This window comes from Nansenia antarctica (genome assembly GCF_963989245.1).
Source record: "Nansenia antarctica genome assembly, chromosome: 6".
Taxonomy (NCBI): domain Eukaryota; kingdom Metazoa; phylum Chordata; class Actinopteri; order Argentiniformes; family Microstomatidae; genus Nansenia; species Nansenia antarctica.
In genome coordinates, this window is record NC_137676.1 from 42,578,875 (window position 1) to 42,593,208 (window position 14,334).

At 42.3% G+C, this 14,334-nt stretch overlaps 1 protein-coding gene across 1 annotated transcript; it reads left to right on the plus strand.

Annotated features, from left to right (window-relative positions):
- Positions 1-6,232: 6,232 nt before the first annotated feature.
- On the plus strand, positions 6,233-9,411 carry bcas2 (BCAS2 pre-mRNA processing factor). Its single transcript, XM_080534991.1, has 7 exons — positions 6,233-6,383; positions 6,684-6,776; positions 6,974-7,044; positions 7,411-7,572; positions 7,808-7,858; positions 7,969-8,049; positions 8,756-9,411. Exons 1-7 carry the CDS (start codon positions 6,291-6,293, stop codon positions 8,880-8,882), a joined length of 678 nt encoding a protein of 225 aa, XP_080391117.1. The 5' UTR covers positions 6,233-6,290; the 3' UTR covers positions 8,883-9,411.
- Positions 9,412-14,334: the final 4,923 nt, after the last annotated feature.

A 14,334-nucleotide genomic window follows, 5' to 3' on the forward strand; every position in this document is an offset into this window, starting at 1 on the left:
CCACTGCTATGCAGACGACACCAAAACCCACCTCTTTAAGCTTGCCTTCACCAGTTAACCCTCTCCCCCTCCCCTTCCCATGTGTCTCCAGCATTACCTTAATTAGGCCCTTATAGTATACTTTATTTTATTTCTTTTTTGTTTCTTTTTATTATTACTACTTGATCTTCTCAGTTTGTAAAGCGTCTTTGAGTGTCTAGAAAAGCGCTATATAAGTCTAATGAATGAATGAATGAATGGTCTTTATTGTCATTGATACAGTACAGGTACCAAACAACGAAATTTAGGAGGGGTGGCTCCCCTGGTGTTAGGAAAGAAAAAAACACTTTAAAAAACACTTTTAAAAAAAAAACACAAGAAGGGAAGGAGCTGGTTTACATAAATAAAGGCTATGTACACTATCCACTATACTATACTGTACAGATAGACGACTAGGGTTGTCATATTGCACATAGTGTTATTGCATATTATTTAAAGTGTCGCAGTTTGCAGGCTTGAAATGTACATATTTGTGCCTCAGCACTACACCTGATTTTTTCAGTCCAGCAGCTGCCATCAATCCGTCCAGACTGTCCAGGGCCCAGAACCTAGGTCTTTGCTGTGTTCAGGGCCTGGACGGCCCTGGGGTAGAAGCTGTTCTTCAGTCTGTTTGTCCTTGCGGCCATGGTCCTGAACCGCCTTTTCGAGGGCAGCCGGGTAAAGTGTTCGTACCCAGGGTGGGTTGGGTCCCTGGAGATCTTGGAGGCCTTCCTGAGACAGCGTGTGTTGTACAGCTCTTCCAGAGAGGGGAGGGGGGCGCCGGTGATCTTCTGGGCTGTTCTCACGACTCTCTGTAGCGCATTTCTCTCCGCGGTTGTGCAGCTGGAGAACCAGTTGCAGATGCCATAGGTGAGGATGCTCTCCACTGCGCCGCGGTAGAAGGTCACCAGTATCTCCTGCTTGCTGTGTTCCTTCCTGAGGACTCTCAGGATGTATAGCCGCTGTTGTGCCTTCTTAATGCAGAGGTGTCAAGTAACGAAGTACAAATACTTCGTTACCTTACTTAAGTAGAAATTTTGGGTATCTATACTTTACTGGAGTAATTATTTTTCAGCCGACTTTTTACTTCTACTCCTTCCATTTTCACGCAATTATCTGTACTTTCTACTCCTTACATTTTAAAAATAGCCTTGTTACTCCTATTTCATTTCAGCTTGTTTTCATTACAGCTTTTCATCGTTAAAAAAAACACACAAAAAAAACCTATCCAGATAAGTCGCGCCATCCGGATAGAGTGAATTTGATTGTGGTTGGATGAGAAGTATAAACATTATACCATTCCAACACCCTATTGATTTGTACGAGATGCATTCCATCTGCTGCATATGACACAAATCACACTCCAGCAAGGAAAGCAGATGTATGTAGCCAAAGATGTCTGTGACCGTGCCAGAGACTCAAAATAACAGCGAAATGTCCCAACCAAGCACCAGCATCAACCAGGTTGATAGCCAGGAAGATCAGCCAACCCTTCTCCATCCCTGGCCGCACCTGGAAGAATTTTTTGAAATGGTTGGATGCAAAAACAACTCCTTTCGAATGCGCTGCAAGCTCTGCGCACCCAAGTACCACGAGCTAATGGCCTTCAAAAACTCACCGTCTAATTTGAAAAAGCATATTGAGGTAAGCTGAAAGTTTGTTATTATCAGTCGACATTTTGTAGTAACCTAGTAACGTACTAATGGTAAATTTGCAATGTTTGCTATGGCTAAGAACATGCCATGGTTTGCTTGCTAGCAGTAGGCTATGATTCAATGTATGATTTGTAATCCTTCATGTGTTGAGGTCAGAGTTTTACCGTGTTTGTTGCTGTAAAGAGTTAATTATGTTCCCACGGGAGAAGAAATGTGCGCGGTGTGTGCCATTAACAATAATGTTACTTTTCAGTCATGCCAGCAGCTGCTTGTGGTCCTAAAACAGCTTTAAGTGGCAATATTCTGGTCTGCTCAACATAATTGCATAGACCAGTGAAACTGCTCCCTAACTTGTAGTCTGACCTCCATTCATGAACTTCCAGCGTGACATTTAATACAGCGGAAGTCCTAGATAGTCTCAGCTTGTGGTTTGAGAGAAATAATATGAATCTCAATCTGTGCCTGTGCATTCATTTTCTCCACAGAAGAAACACCCCACTCGTCTAGAGAGGTACACACAACTTTCTTCAACAGCCCTCAAAAGGAAGTCATCCACTGAAGGTTCTTTGACCCCACCCTCCAAACAAACCAAGCTGTGGGAGGCTCGAAGAGTGTCCCAGGCAAGTGTGGATGAAGTAGTCCTCAAATTCATTGTCCAAGGCTTGCACCCACCACACATTGTTCAGCAACAGGGCTTCATTGAGCTTGTGCAACAGCTTCAGCCAAATACAAATGTCATGACGCGTAATACTGTTGTTAACAAAGTCACAAAGGCCTCTGTTGAAATTAAAAGAAAACTGAAAGCTGCCCTTAGTGAAATTGAGTTCATAGCAACAACAACAGACTGCTGGACGGCACACTGTCGCGGTTTCATTGGTGTCACTGCGCACTGGTTTAACCCCCAGACCATGCAGAGATCCTGTGCTGCCCTGGCATGCAAGCAACTTAAAGGGTCACATACCTTTTCTGCCCTGGCTGGTGCCCTAAATGATATTCACACAGAATTCAATGTCAGAGAAAAGATCGTTCGCACTACAACTGACAACGGATCAAACTTCCTGAAAGCCTTCAGAGTTTATGGGCAGACTGACGAGAACAACAATGCTGAACCTGTAGGAGAGGGTGATGGAGAAGAGGATGATGGTGGCCAAAATGATGATAACGATGAAGAAGAGGAAAGCCTTGAGGGTGTTGAATTTGTTGATGCCGGAGCCCTGTTGGAAGAAGATGACTACTTAGAATACCAGCTACCCAAGCACCATCGCTGCGCCTGCCACCTCCTCAATTTTGTCCACAGTTGATGCTTCAAAAGCAGAGGTCAACCCACTGTACAAGCGCGTGTCAAGGTCCACATTTGCCAAATGCTCTAGCCTGTGGAATAAAAGTTCAAGATCAACCACCGCATCTGAAGTAATTGAAGACCACTGCAAACTCCAACTCGTAAGGCCTGTTGCTACAAGGTGGAATTCACTCTTCTCAGCCGTAGAAAGAATAGTGAGAATAACACGAGAACAAGGCGAGGGAGCCCTTGCAGCTGTCTGCAGTGAACTAGATACACCCAAGTAAGTGCTTGTTTTTCTGCCTTACAGTTAATGAAGTGATTAACAATAGATTAAGTCACAGTTTTATACTTGGAATACTGTAGAACACGTATGCACTATGCCAATATGCAGTCCCCATATTTACTATGAATGTGATTTGTAGCAACACAACTTCATTTCTAAAAGTCTCAGATGACAATATTTGTCCTTTTTAATGATCAGTTCCTCCAGTTGAAGGTGCTACATCAAGTAGACTTAATGTTCCATGTTGTGTTTTTCTCTTCTTCTTTGTACAGGTTTACTCCAGTGGAACTTGCATTTCTTGCAGAATATGCGAAGACAATGAGCCCAGTTGCAAAGGCACTGGATGTTCTTCAGGGAGAAACCAGTGTGCAGATGGGATGGTTGGTCCCCACCATAACTCTGCTAAGGACCAAGCTACAGCACCTTCAAGTCGCCTCCAAGTTCTGTAAGCCTTTGATTGCTGCACTTCTTTCAGGCCTTGAGAAACGCTTCGGAGAGATGCTTGCAGATCCAGAACTGATAGCCGCAGCCATTCTAGTTCCCAAATTTAAGACCTGTTGGACAAGTGACGAAAATATCCTCAAACTTGGTAAGTGTCTCACTTCCGCTTAATATGTGTAATTTCTATGAAGACAGTGAAATTAGTTTGAAATTACATTTAATGACACACACACACAACACTATCCAATACACAGTTACAATACTGCCATATAGTCTAAATTGTCATGATTTTTGTTTTTTATTCCACAGGCCTTCACTATATCAGAAGCCACTTGGACTGTCAGGCCGAGAAACACTTCAGTGAGGGCTCCCAATCGTCTGAGGAAGAGGACTTATTTTCCTCCTTGAAGAAGACCGGCCCTCTTGAAACGTCCCAGCAGTTGGATGCGTACCTGGGGTGCCCAGGAGACACAGTAGAGGTTTTGATTGATTGATTGAAAACTTTATTAGAAGATTTGCAGAAGTAGGTACATGAAAGTACATATTACATACAAGGTCAACTAACAGGATAAAAACCCAAGAAAGCCACTGGCTTATTTCAATTGGGGTCCTTGATTCTCAATTCATCGTTACATGTAAGACCGACAAAAAAAAACTAGTACTATCTACAAGATAATACAGACAAATAACTAGTACTATCTACAAGATAAACATACATCCAACATGGGAAGAACAATACAACAAAACATAAGGTATGTACAGCGGGTAGGACAGGTGGGGACATACACCACAGGTGGGGGCGGGGGACAAAACACAAAGTATGTACAGTGGGTAGTTCGGGCAGGGGGACAGACATATAATATGTACAATGGGTAGTTCGGGCGGGGGGACAAAACAACAAGTATGTACAGTTTTTGATTTAGAGGGTCCAGTTACGGATTGCAGCCTCCTGTAAATGTTTTTTGAGAGTGGTTTTGAAGGTGGGCAGTGTTTTGCACTCCTTTAAGATTATAGGAAGGGCGTTCCACATTTTTACTGCATAGTTTGCAAACGAGTTTAACCCCTTGTTTGTGGTGCAACGCGGTTGAACGTGGTTCGTGGAGCTTCCTCTGGTATTGTATGTGTGGACGTTGTTCACTTTTTGGAAGTATGTTGACAGATACTTGGGTGTCTTTGTGGTGTAGCGTATCTTGAAGACCAGGCCCAGTGCAAGCTGCTGCACTCTGTCAACTACTCGTAGCCAATCAAGGCTCAAAAAATGAGCAGCGGTTAGATGTGTCCTAGGGTTGAGGCCTAGCAGAAGCCTAACCAGTTTATTTTGGGCTGTCTGGAGTCTTGTTTTTTGGGCCTGAAGACCTTCCCAGGGTACTGAAGACCTTCCCAGCTGTGTGCCAGCTATCACTCAAACTTAATACGGGACTCCCTGCCTCAGCAGCCTGTGAAAGACTGTTTAGTGTCGCAGGGCTGATCTTCAGGCCAAAAAGAGCATGCATTGGCTCAAAGAACTTTGAGAACCTGCTGCTTTTGCGGCTGAACAAAGCTTATTGGTAACTCTGATGCTGATGTAGATTGTGTGTATGTGTGTGTTTTTTCAGGAAATATTGAATCACTACTTTGTTATGGTTTGTATGGTTTTGCCCTCACAGTTCCAATAAAGGCTATTGACTTTTGACGTTTGACTTTTGACGTTTGACTTTTTGCACCATTACAATACTTAGGCAACTAGTCATCATACCTTCCGTGTTCACATGTTAATGCTCAGTAGTACACATATATGGTTCTTTAATGTATTTGCATTGTACTAAAATGTGTTCATTTTCAATGGGCATAAATGCGTCTGAAACAAGTGCATCCCAAATTTTTCAACATTAACATTTTAATAATAACATAATAGTCATATATAGCCTTTAGAAAAAATATTTTTTGGGGGGGAAGGTGGGGTAGTGCGTGGCCTAAGCTTTTGTCCTTAATGGCATTTTTTCCCCCTTACATTACTTTTACTTTTATACTTTAAGTAGTTTTGAAACCAGTACTTTTATACTTTTACTTGGGTAAAAAGCTTGAGTTGATACTTCAACTTCTACAGAAGTCTTTTTAAACCATAGTATCTATACTTCTACTTGGGAGCCACCCCTCCTAAATTTCGTTGTTTGGTACCTGTACTGTAGCAATGACAATAAAGTCCATTCATTCATTCATTCATTCATTCATTCATTCATTCATTGAGTAATGAATGTGAATACTTTTGACACCTCTGGTCTAATGTATTGTTGTTATTATTATTATTATAAACTGAGATTTTAGAATACAGTTCGTAAATGTGCTAAAGAGCGCCGGGGCTCATACTGCGTTCCAAACGTCATGAAGGGACCAGGTCATTTGATTGGACAAGAGGCATTCCATGAATGCCGATCAGATTTCCAGAGCGAATTTACGAGTGCAGCCAGGTTTAAAGTGCCCTCCAGTGCATTAGGGGGCGGTATACCTGGTACATGTTCATGGATGACAAGTCTCGCGGAGGAAAACGACACCACACTTGCGGCGGCCGCGTTGATTAAGCCTCATCAAGCTAGCTTGACATCAAAGAAACGGACTCTTCTAAATTGTGAAAATGGCTGGAACTTCATCAGTAGCTGGTGAAGTGTTTGTTGACGCCCTGCCGTATTTCGACCAGGGGTATGATGCGACCGGCGTCAGAGAGGCGGTGAGTTAAAGTTGTAGCTATCTTCATGCTTCACTGCAGACATGGAAGTGTATCAGCTAGCTAGCTAACTTAGCAGCTACCAGTCCATGTAGTTGGCTAGCAGTATGTTCAATAACTGATCAGATATGATCTGTGTCATATATCAAAGAAGCCTAAAGGCATTGGCCGAGCTAGCCCATATCGCCGTGATAAACCACAACGATGACATTTCTATAGCCATCAACAACACGCTGAAGCCAGGTTACCAAGTTGCACCATGTTTCCAATCATGTGTTCAGTTCCATTCATCTGTCCTTCCAGGCTGCAGCCTTGGTGGAGGAGGAGACGCGCAGATACAGACCCACTAAGAACTACCTGAGTTATTTACTCACACCTGATTTCACCATTTTTGAAGTGAGTAGCATACTTTACTAGACCTAGTCTAATTGGCCTAGCTTAAAATTGGAGTCAAGCAGTAGATACAGTTAGTGCTGCTTTGGCTGATTTGATTTCACTCCAAATAGCCACACTAGAACATGCTTATCTGGAGAGTAATTGTGTTGACATGATGTGAACCGAGTGCTAATGCTGCTAACCATGTCTCCATTCAGACTGAGATCATGAGGAATGAGTTTGAGAGGCTAGCAGCCCGCCAGCCTCTGGAGCTTCTCAGTATGAAAAGGTAAACACCATGCGGAATACTCCTGATCATGAGAGCAAAATAGACAGCAACATAGGTGAATAATTGTCCTCCAGTAGAACTACCAAATATGTTATGTGACCTGCCACTCAACATCTCAGCACGTCTCAGCACAGTCCTGTGATTTAGATGCGTCCTTAGTGGAAAGTAGGTTATATGGATTCAGGTGAAATCAATCAAACCCTCACACCCAATGTTACAGTTAGTTGCAAAAATTGACATTTGAAAAAAACTCGATATTCAGTGTGACCCACTCTGTCCCTTTATGCCTTCACCCTATGAGCTTAAACATCACTTGTTTGGCCTGTGCCCTTACTGCTGTTTTGTGCACTTATGCACTTTGTACAGATATGAGCTTCCAGCTCCATCGTCAGGTCAGAAGAATGACATCACTGCGTGGCAGGAGTGTGTGAACAACTCCATGGCTCAGCTGGAGCATCAGGCGGTGCGCATTGAGAACCTGGAGCTTATGTCACAATATGGCACCAACGCATGGAAGGTCTACAATGAGTAAGTGGCTGCAGCACATGCCTAGTAGAGGTGAACATTGTTATTTGGCCTGGGAGACAGGGGAGACACCCACATTGTTTTGATGGATGGATGCTAACAAATTGGATTATTTATAAATAATGTTAGTGTGAATGAGTAAATTAATCTGTTTACCATGGGTGAAGTGTATTGTGCTTGTGCTTGGGGAGACCGTTATGAGTAGTGCAACATTGCTACTGTCCTCTCCACCCCACAGTAACCTGGCATTTATGATTGAATTGGCTCAAAAGGAACTACAGAAATTCCGGTAAGTACAATACTTGATACGAAAATATGTTTTCCATTATGTTGCTTACTGACCCTTCTGTTCAGTGACTAGCGTTTTAACAGGTGTTTTGTTTGTGCATGTTTTTGCAGAAAACAGATTCAGGACCTAAACTGGCAGCGAAAGAATGAGCAGCTTGCAGGAGGGGCCAAACTAAGAGAGCTGGAGTCAAAGTCAGTACTATATATATATATGTATACATACACACACTCACCAAACACTTTATTAGGAACAACTGTACACACACACATTCATGGGGGTGGTGTAATGGCGTGGGGAATGTTTTTTTGGCACCCTTTGGGCCTGTTAATACCAATGAATCATTGGTTGAATACTACAGCCTATTTGAGTATTGTTACCATCTTCTAATGGCTACTTTCAGCATGATAATACACCTTTGGGATGTGGTAGAATGGGAGATTCACAGCTTGAAACTGCACCTGAAAAATCAGCGGGAATTGTTTGATGCGATCATGTCATCATGGACCAGAATCTCAAAGGAATGTTTCCAACATCTTGTGATTGATTCTGGGTGGATTTCGGAAGGTCATGACAGAATAGCGGTGCTCTGTAGGGTAGCAACCCGTGCTCTTACCCTGCCAGTCTACACTGATATTAGAGGAACAGTAACAAGTGCAACAACTTCACGGCTGGGTTGGAGTTACATTTCGGGCGCGATATGCCATTAAAGGGGGAAAATGCAATGGGACTGTCGTGCTCAAATCAGCCTTAAAACATTGTTGTAATGATAGAGATAGCTAGCTAGACACATCGGCATAATAGCGATTTTGTCTTAACTCTGGTTAATACATTGAATAAATAACACTGTCCGGTATTGGAACTATATTATAATGTCTAACTCGCTACATCTTTTTACAGTTGGGTCTCTCTGGTCAGTAAGAACTACGAGATTGAGCGTGCCATTGTCCAGTTCGAGAATGAAGCGGCACAGCTCAAACAGCAGCAGGGTGACGAAAACAAAGAGAACATTCGACAAGACTTCTAGATAAAGAGACTGGATCTTGGAGAACCAACATGCACACATTGAGAACTAAGATGAAGAGAACTTTGGACTGTATCGCCATACTTTCAGAAGAACCTAGTTGCCTTGGCTGCACAGCATCTCTTTATGTTATTGTCTGACGTCGACTATTGAAAAGATATTGCCCCTGAATAAGGCCCTATCAATAGTCCTAAGATCTCTTCCGAAGTGAACTCTAGATACCTTAGGTGAATTACCATAGCTGAAATGTATTTTCAAATGCTTTTCATGTATCTTCAATTGTTCTGAAATAAGGTAATTGAGCGTTTCTTGAACTAGAAACTCTGTCCACAAAATGCACAGGATAATTTCTTCAAATACAGACATTTTCCTGTGCAAAAGTAGGCTACACTCAGATGTAGCCTAGCAAATGAAAATTACGTTACGAGGGAAATCATTGAAAAAACTGTGTCAACATAAGTTATGATACAGAAATGTCCTCTTTGTCCGTGTTTTAGTTTTTCTACACTGTTAGTGTTATAATAAAATGTCATACTTGTCGGGACATTGTGCATTGTGTCCCATTTTAATGTCGTGGGATGCATTGTGTCCTATTTTGTGGTTGTGGGAAATCTAGGGTTCTCCACTTCATAATGTATGAGACTTGAGACACAAACACAAACACATACACAATATTTGATTATGGTTGCAAACATAGGCCAGTCTGTCTTAAACAAGAACCCAAGATAGAAGACCCCCTTTACAGAATACAATATCGTTTTCTAGTGCTCCTTACACTCCTCAAATCCAAGGCCGGCGGAGACTTGTGTCTTGAGACGTGTACTATCTGTTCCTGCTGCCTTGAGACAGTGGGGTGGACAATGGGGCTCTGTGGTCAGATCAGACATCCCTATCTTGGAGGATGATAGATCTCCAGGTGCCAGTTCTAGCCACCACCTGGGTCTGGTCACACCCATCAGTCTGAAAGCAGCCAGACAGATATTGGTCAATTAATAAAAATTGGTCAATTCATTAAAATTGATAGAAGTGATAGTCAAGTCTGGAACAGGATATCTCCCTACACCACCAGTTTGTATTTGTAACAAAATAGAACATCTAGGTACAATGTGTTCTATGCTTCATACAACGATTACATGATTATGCCATTAAATGATAAATGATTTAATGCTTAAATGATTAGTACATCAACATCAGCATTATTAATGTTTACTAGCAGTTGGTTATTACAAATACTTATTTGGCCATTACATTTACCTGGTAAGGGATGTCACCTGGGAAAGAGTTCTCCCTCACCATGTAATGGAAATATTGAGATCAAGTTGAAAGGATGTTAGTTGTAAAAAAAAAAGTCCAGACTGTAAAGTTATGACTGAATATATAGGGAGTGATATATAGTCAACTTTCTTAACCCTTGTGTGATGTTCACTTTTTCGACCCTTTCGTACTGTTCGGGTCCAGTTAACCCGGGACATCATTGGGGTTTTAAAAGTACTTGTCCTGACACGGTGCTCCTAGTCCTAAGGGTGACCCGTACAAGGGGGTATACTCAGGGCGCAAGAAAGCCCCAAAATAGCCCATAATATTAAAGGGCGCCTCCTGTGGGCACAAACAGGTACTGTACCCAATAATGCACAATAGGTACTGTGTACACATTCAAAAGTGCATATCTTGTGTTCTGGGGGGGCTGCCCTTTGGAGAGCCTGGAGCAGAGGATGCTTAGTAACAACCCACAAAGTGTCAGACCCCTGGGAATAGGTGGGGCCGAACGACAGCATGATGAGTAGAAGCGTTTTTATGCACATGATGCCCCTAACTTTGAAAATGCAAAATCCACTATAATAAAGACCAGGGCCCGGATTCACAAAAGTGTTCTTAAGATATTTCTTAAGACAATTCTTAAGAAAAAATATAAGATGTTCCTAAGAATGTTCTTAAACACTATTCACAATTTTTTTCTTAAGAATTGTCCTATGTCTTAAGAACTTCTTAGTTTTCTCACTCTTAGATTTTGAACTTATGATCACTCGCGTGACTATAACGGTTATAACGGTCATAACGGTTAATTAAAAATGGAAGAGCAGTGCAGCTAAGAGGTCCAAGAATTTCACAAGGCAGGAGTTGGAGTTCTTCAGTTATATCTCAAACATGCTTTATGTGATAGGCTACATTCACACAAAAGTACTCTGACCAACTTGAATTAACAAAATGTGTTAACACATTGTCTAGGGCTAAACTAAATATTAATAAATAAATAAAAAAAGCAATACAAAATTGTTCAAGTAAGACTTACCTTTCACTTTAGTTGCTTTAAGACAGGTGAGAGCTTCTCTTAAAGTTGAGAAGAAATCTAAGAACTTTGTTGTCGAGAATCTCATTTGTTCTTAAGTTCTATCTTAGGAAAAATCTTAAGAAGAAAGTTAAGAAAAAACTAAAGAAAATATAAGAATTTCTTCATGAATACCAAATCTTCTTACATTTTGTCTTAAGAACAAATGTTGTTCTTAAGAACACATTTTTTCTTAAGAACGCTTTGTGAATCCGGGCCCTGGGTGTCATAAATCATACTTATCTAGGAAAAATGTTAATGAAACAATGTTTTCATTGCTGTTTATTATTTTGAATTTATATTGTCAATTGACTTTCACATTTATCTAATTATAATCAAAGCTGTAAAGAAAATATAGGTGATGAACAAGAATAGAAATGAAAGAACCAAACTAAGATTGTTTTTATCAATAGCTATGAAATATATCTCTCAAAAATGTCTGCAAATGCAGAATCACAAAACACGAACGGAATGTACACTGTTTTCACTGTCACTGTCAAAATACAGTATTATGTCTGAAAAATCCCAAATAATTCTGAAATAACACTGGCTACAATTGTGTGTGCATGGGTATACCTTTCTACACAACACATGAAGCACAGAATGTGACAGTGTGTGTACCTCAAATGTACTTTTTGCAGTTGTTGCATACGTTCTGTACAGTGCAAGAAAATGTAAAAATGTTTACAATGTTGCACTTCAAAGGGTAAAAAGTGCGAGAGCAGACGGCTTCTTGGCGCGGGAAAGCCAGAGCAGAGGTGTGTGAGTGAGTGAGTGAGTGTCAGTGTGAGTGTGTGTATGTTTCTGTGTGTCTCTGTGCATCCGGGCCTAAATGACCCGAACATCTTATGAAGGACATAAATGTGTTGGGGTATTGTAGGATGTGTAAAAAAAATAATCTTTCCTTTTACATGTTTTTCATAGAAAATAAGCCAAGGCCATGGAGTTTCAGATTGATAAAATGTATTCTTGTACCATTTCTCTTTAAGTAAACATTTAAAACGGGTCCGGTTGACCCGAACATCACACAAGGGTTAATATTGTATGATTTGAGTGGCCTTAAATGGTGGTGGTTTACTGCCACCTGCAGTGTTGGAGTGTAGTATCAGCTTTGTTCCAGTGTCTCAGGTCAGAATCAGAATCAGAATAATTTTTATTATCAAGTATATTCGCACATACAGGAAATCGACTTGGTGTGGTTGGTGCATTAGACATAAAGACACAGACAGCAATCTATTTATTTTTTTTAAACAGCAATGTAATAAACAACACTATATAAGCAAAAATAATAATAATAAATTACAGAAATGGGCAGTAGAGCAATAAGACTGTAAAAATATAAAACTAATACATATATTAGTATGTATGTGCGTGTGACGGGGGGGGGGGGGCAGAAGTGGAAGTTGCAGCGTCAATGAGAGGCCAGGGGCTTGTTTGTGAGAACCACTGCCACGAGGAAGAAACTGTTCAGATGGCACACGGTTTTGGTCTTCATAGACGGGAACCTTTTTCCAGATGGGAGACTCTGGAAGAGGTGGTGCAGCTGCTGACCTTCTCGGCTGACCGAATAATCCGCTGTAATCTGCCTCTGTCCTTGGCAGTGGAGGCAGCGAACCAGACGATGATCGATGAGATGAGAATGAACTCGATGATGGACGTGTAGAACTGAACCATCCAAAACCAAATTTCTTCAGCTGCCGCAGGAAGAACATCCTCTGCTGAGCCTTCTTGATGGTGGAGGTGCAGGTCTCCAACCTGAGGTCCTGTGAGATTATTGTCCCCAGGAATCTGAATGACTCCACACTGCTTACTGGGGAGTCACACATGATAAGGGGGGCGGTTGGGGCTGGGCTCCTCCTGAAGTCCACTACCATTTTTAGAGCGTTGAGCTCCAGGTTGTTCTGGCTGCACCAGGAAGCCAGGCTGTCAACTTCCATTCTGTAGGTGGACTCGTCCCCATTGGAGATTAATCCAATGATGGTTGTGTCATCCGCAAACTTAAGAGTTTGACAGAAGGGTGGCTAGAGGTGCAGCTGTTGGTAATAATTTAGCCATTTAGCAGACGCTTTTATCCAAAGCGACTTACAATTACGAATTACAGGGACAGTCCCCCTGGAGTAACTGAGGGCTAAGTGCCTTACTCAAGGGCACACTAGTAGTGGTGTGGTTTCAGGCGGGATCTGAACTCACAACCTTCCGATCGGAAGTCCAACACACTATCCACTAGACCACCACTACCCCACATGTTGGTGTAGAGCGAGAAGAGGAGAGGAGAGAGCACAGAGCCTTGTGGGGCTCCAGTGCTGATGGTCTTGGACCCCGAGACAACCTTGCCCAGCCCAACGTGCTGCTTCCTGTCTGTCAGGAAGTCAGTGATACACCTGCAGGGTAAATTAAATAAAAGAAAATTTGCTGACGACACAACAGTGATTGGCCTGATCAATGACGGCAGATGAGATGAGATGAGACGGCATATAGGAGAGAGGTCGACCCCCTGGCTCAGTACAGCCAGGAGAACAACCTCTCTCTCAACACTAACAAGATCAAGGAGCTGGTGGTGGACTTCAGGAAGAAAGGTCGGGAACAGGACCCCATCACCATCAACGGGTCAGCCGTAGAGAGGGTCAGCAGTTTTAAGTTCCTCTGTATCCACATCTCCGACGACCTCACCTGGGACAAGCATACCATACAGGTGGTGAAAAATGCAGAGCAGCGCCTATTTCACCTCAGGCGGCTGAAGTCGTTCGGCATGGGTCCTGTGGGCATTCTACAGAGGCACAACGAAAGCAACTGCACTGCCTTCAACTGCAAAGCGATACAGAGGGTGGTCCGTACAGCTGAGCACAGTGGATCAGTGGAGGTGAGCTTCCCTCCATCCAGGATATATACAACAAACGGTGTGTCAGCAAAGCCCGGAGGATAATCAAATATCCCAGCCACCCCAACTATAGTCTGTTTGAACCAATGTCGTCCAAAAGACGAAGCCTCTTCCGGAGTCTTCGGGCCAAAACTCGAGGTTAACCAACAGCTACTTCCCCCAGGCAATCAGGCTCATAAACAAACCTACTGTAGACAATTGACTATCATACCCAAGCACACCCCATGTATACAGACTACCTAAATCTTAAG

What these genes read in the sequence shown, in the direction of transcription:
- bcas2 (XM_080534991.1), top strand. Translation starts at nt 6,291, where the DNA reads ATGGCTGGAACTTCATCAGTAGCTGGTGAAGTGTTTGTTGACGCCCTG. An exon ending in GCATGGAAGGTCTACAATGA is followed by an intron (nt 7,573 to 7,807) that starts GTAAGTGGCTGC and finishes TCCACCCCACAG; the next exon opens with TAACCTGGCATTTATGATTG. An exon ending in AAGGAACTACAGAAATTCCG is followed by an intron (nt 7,859 to 7,968) that starts GTAAGTACAATA and finishes ATGTTTTTGCAG; the next exon opens with AAAACAGATTCAGGACCTAA.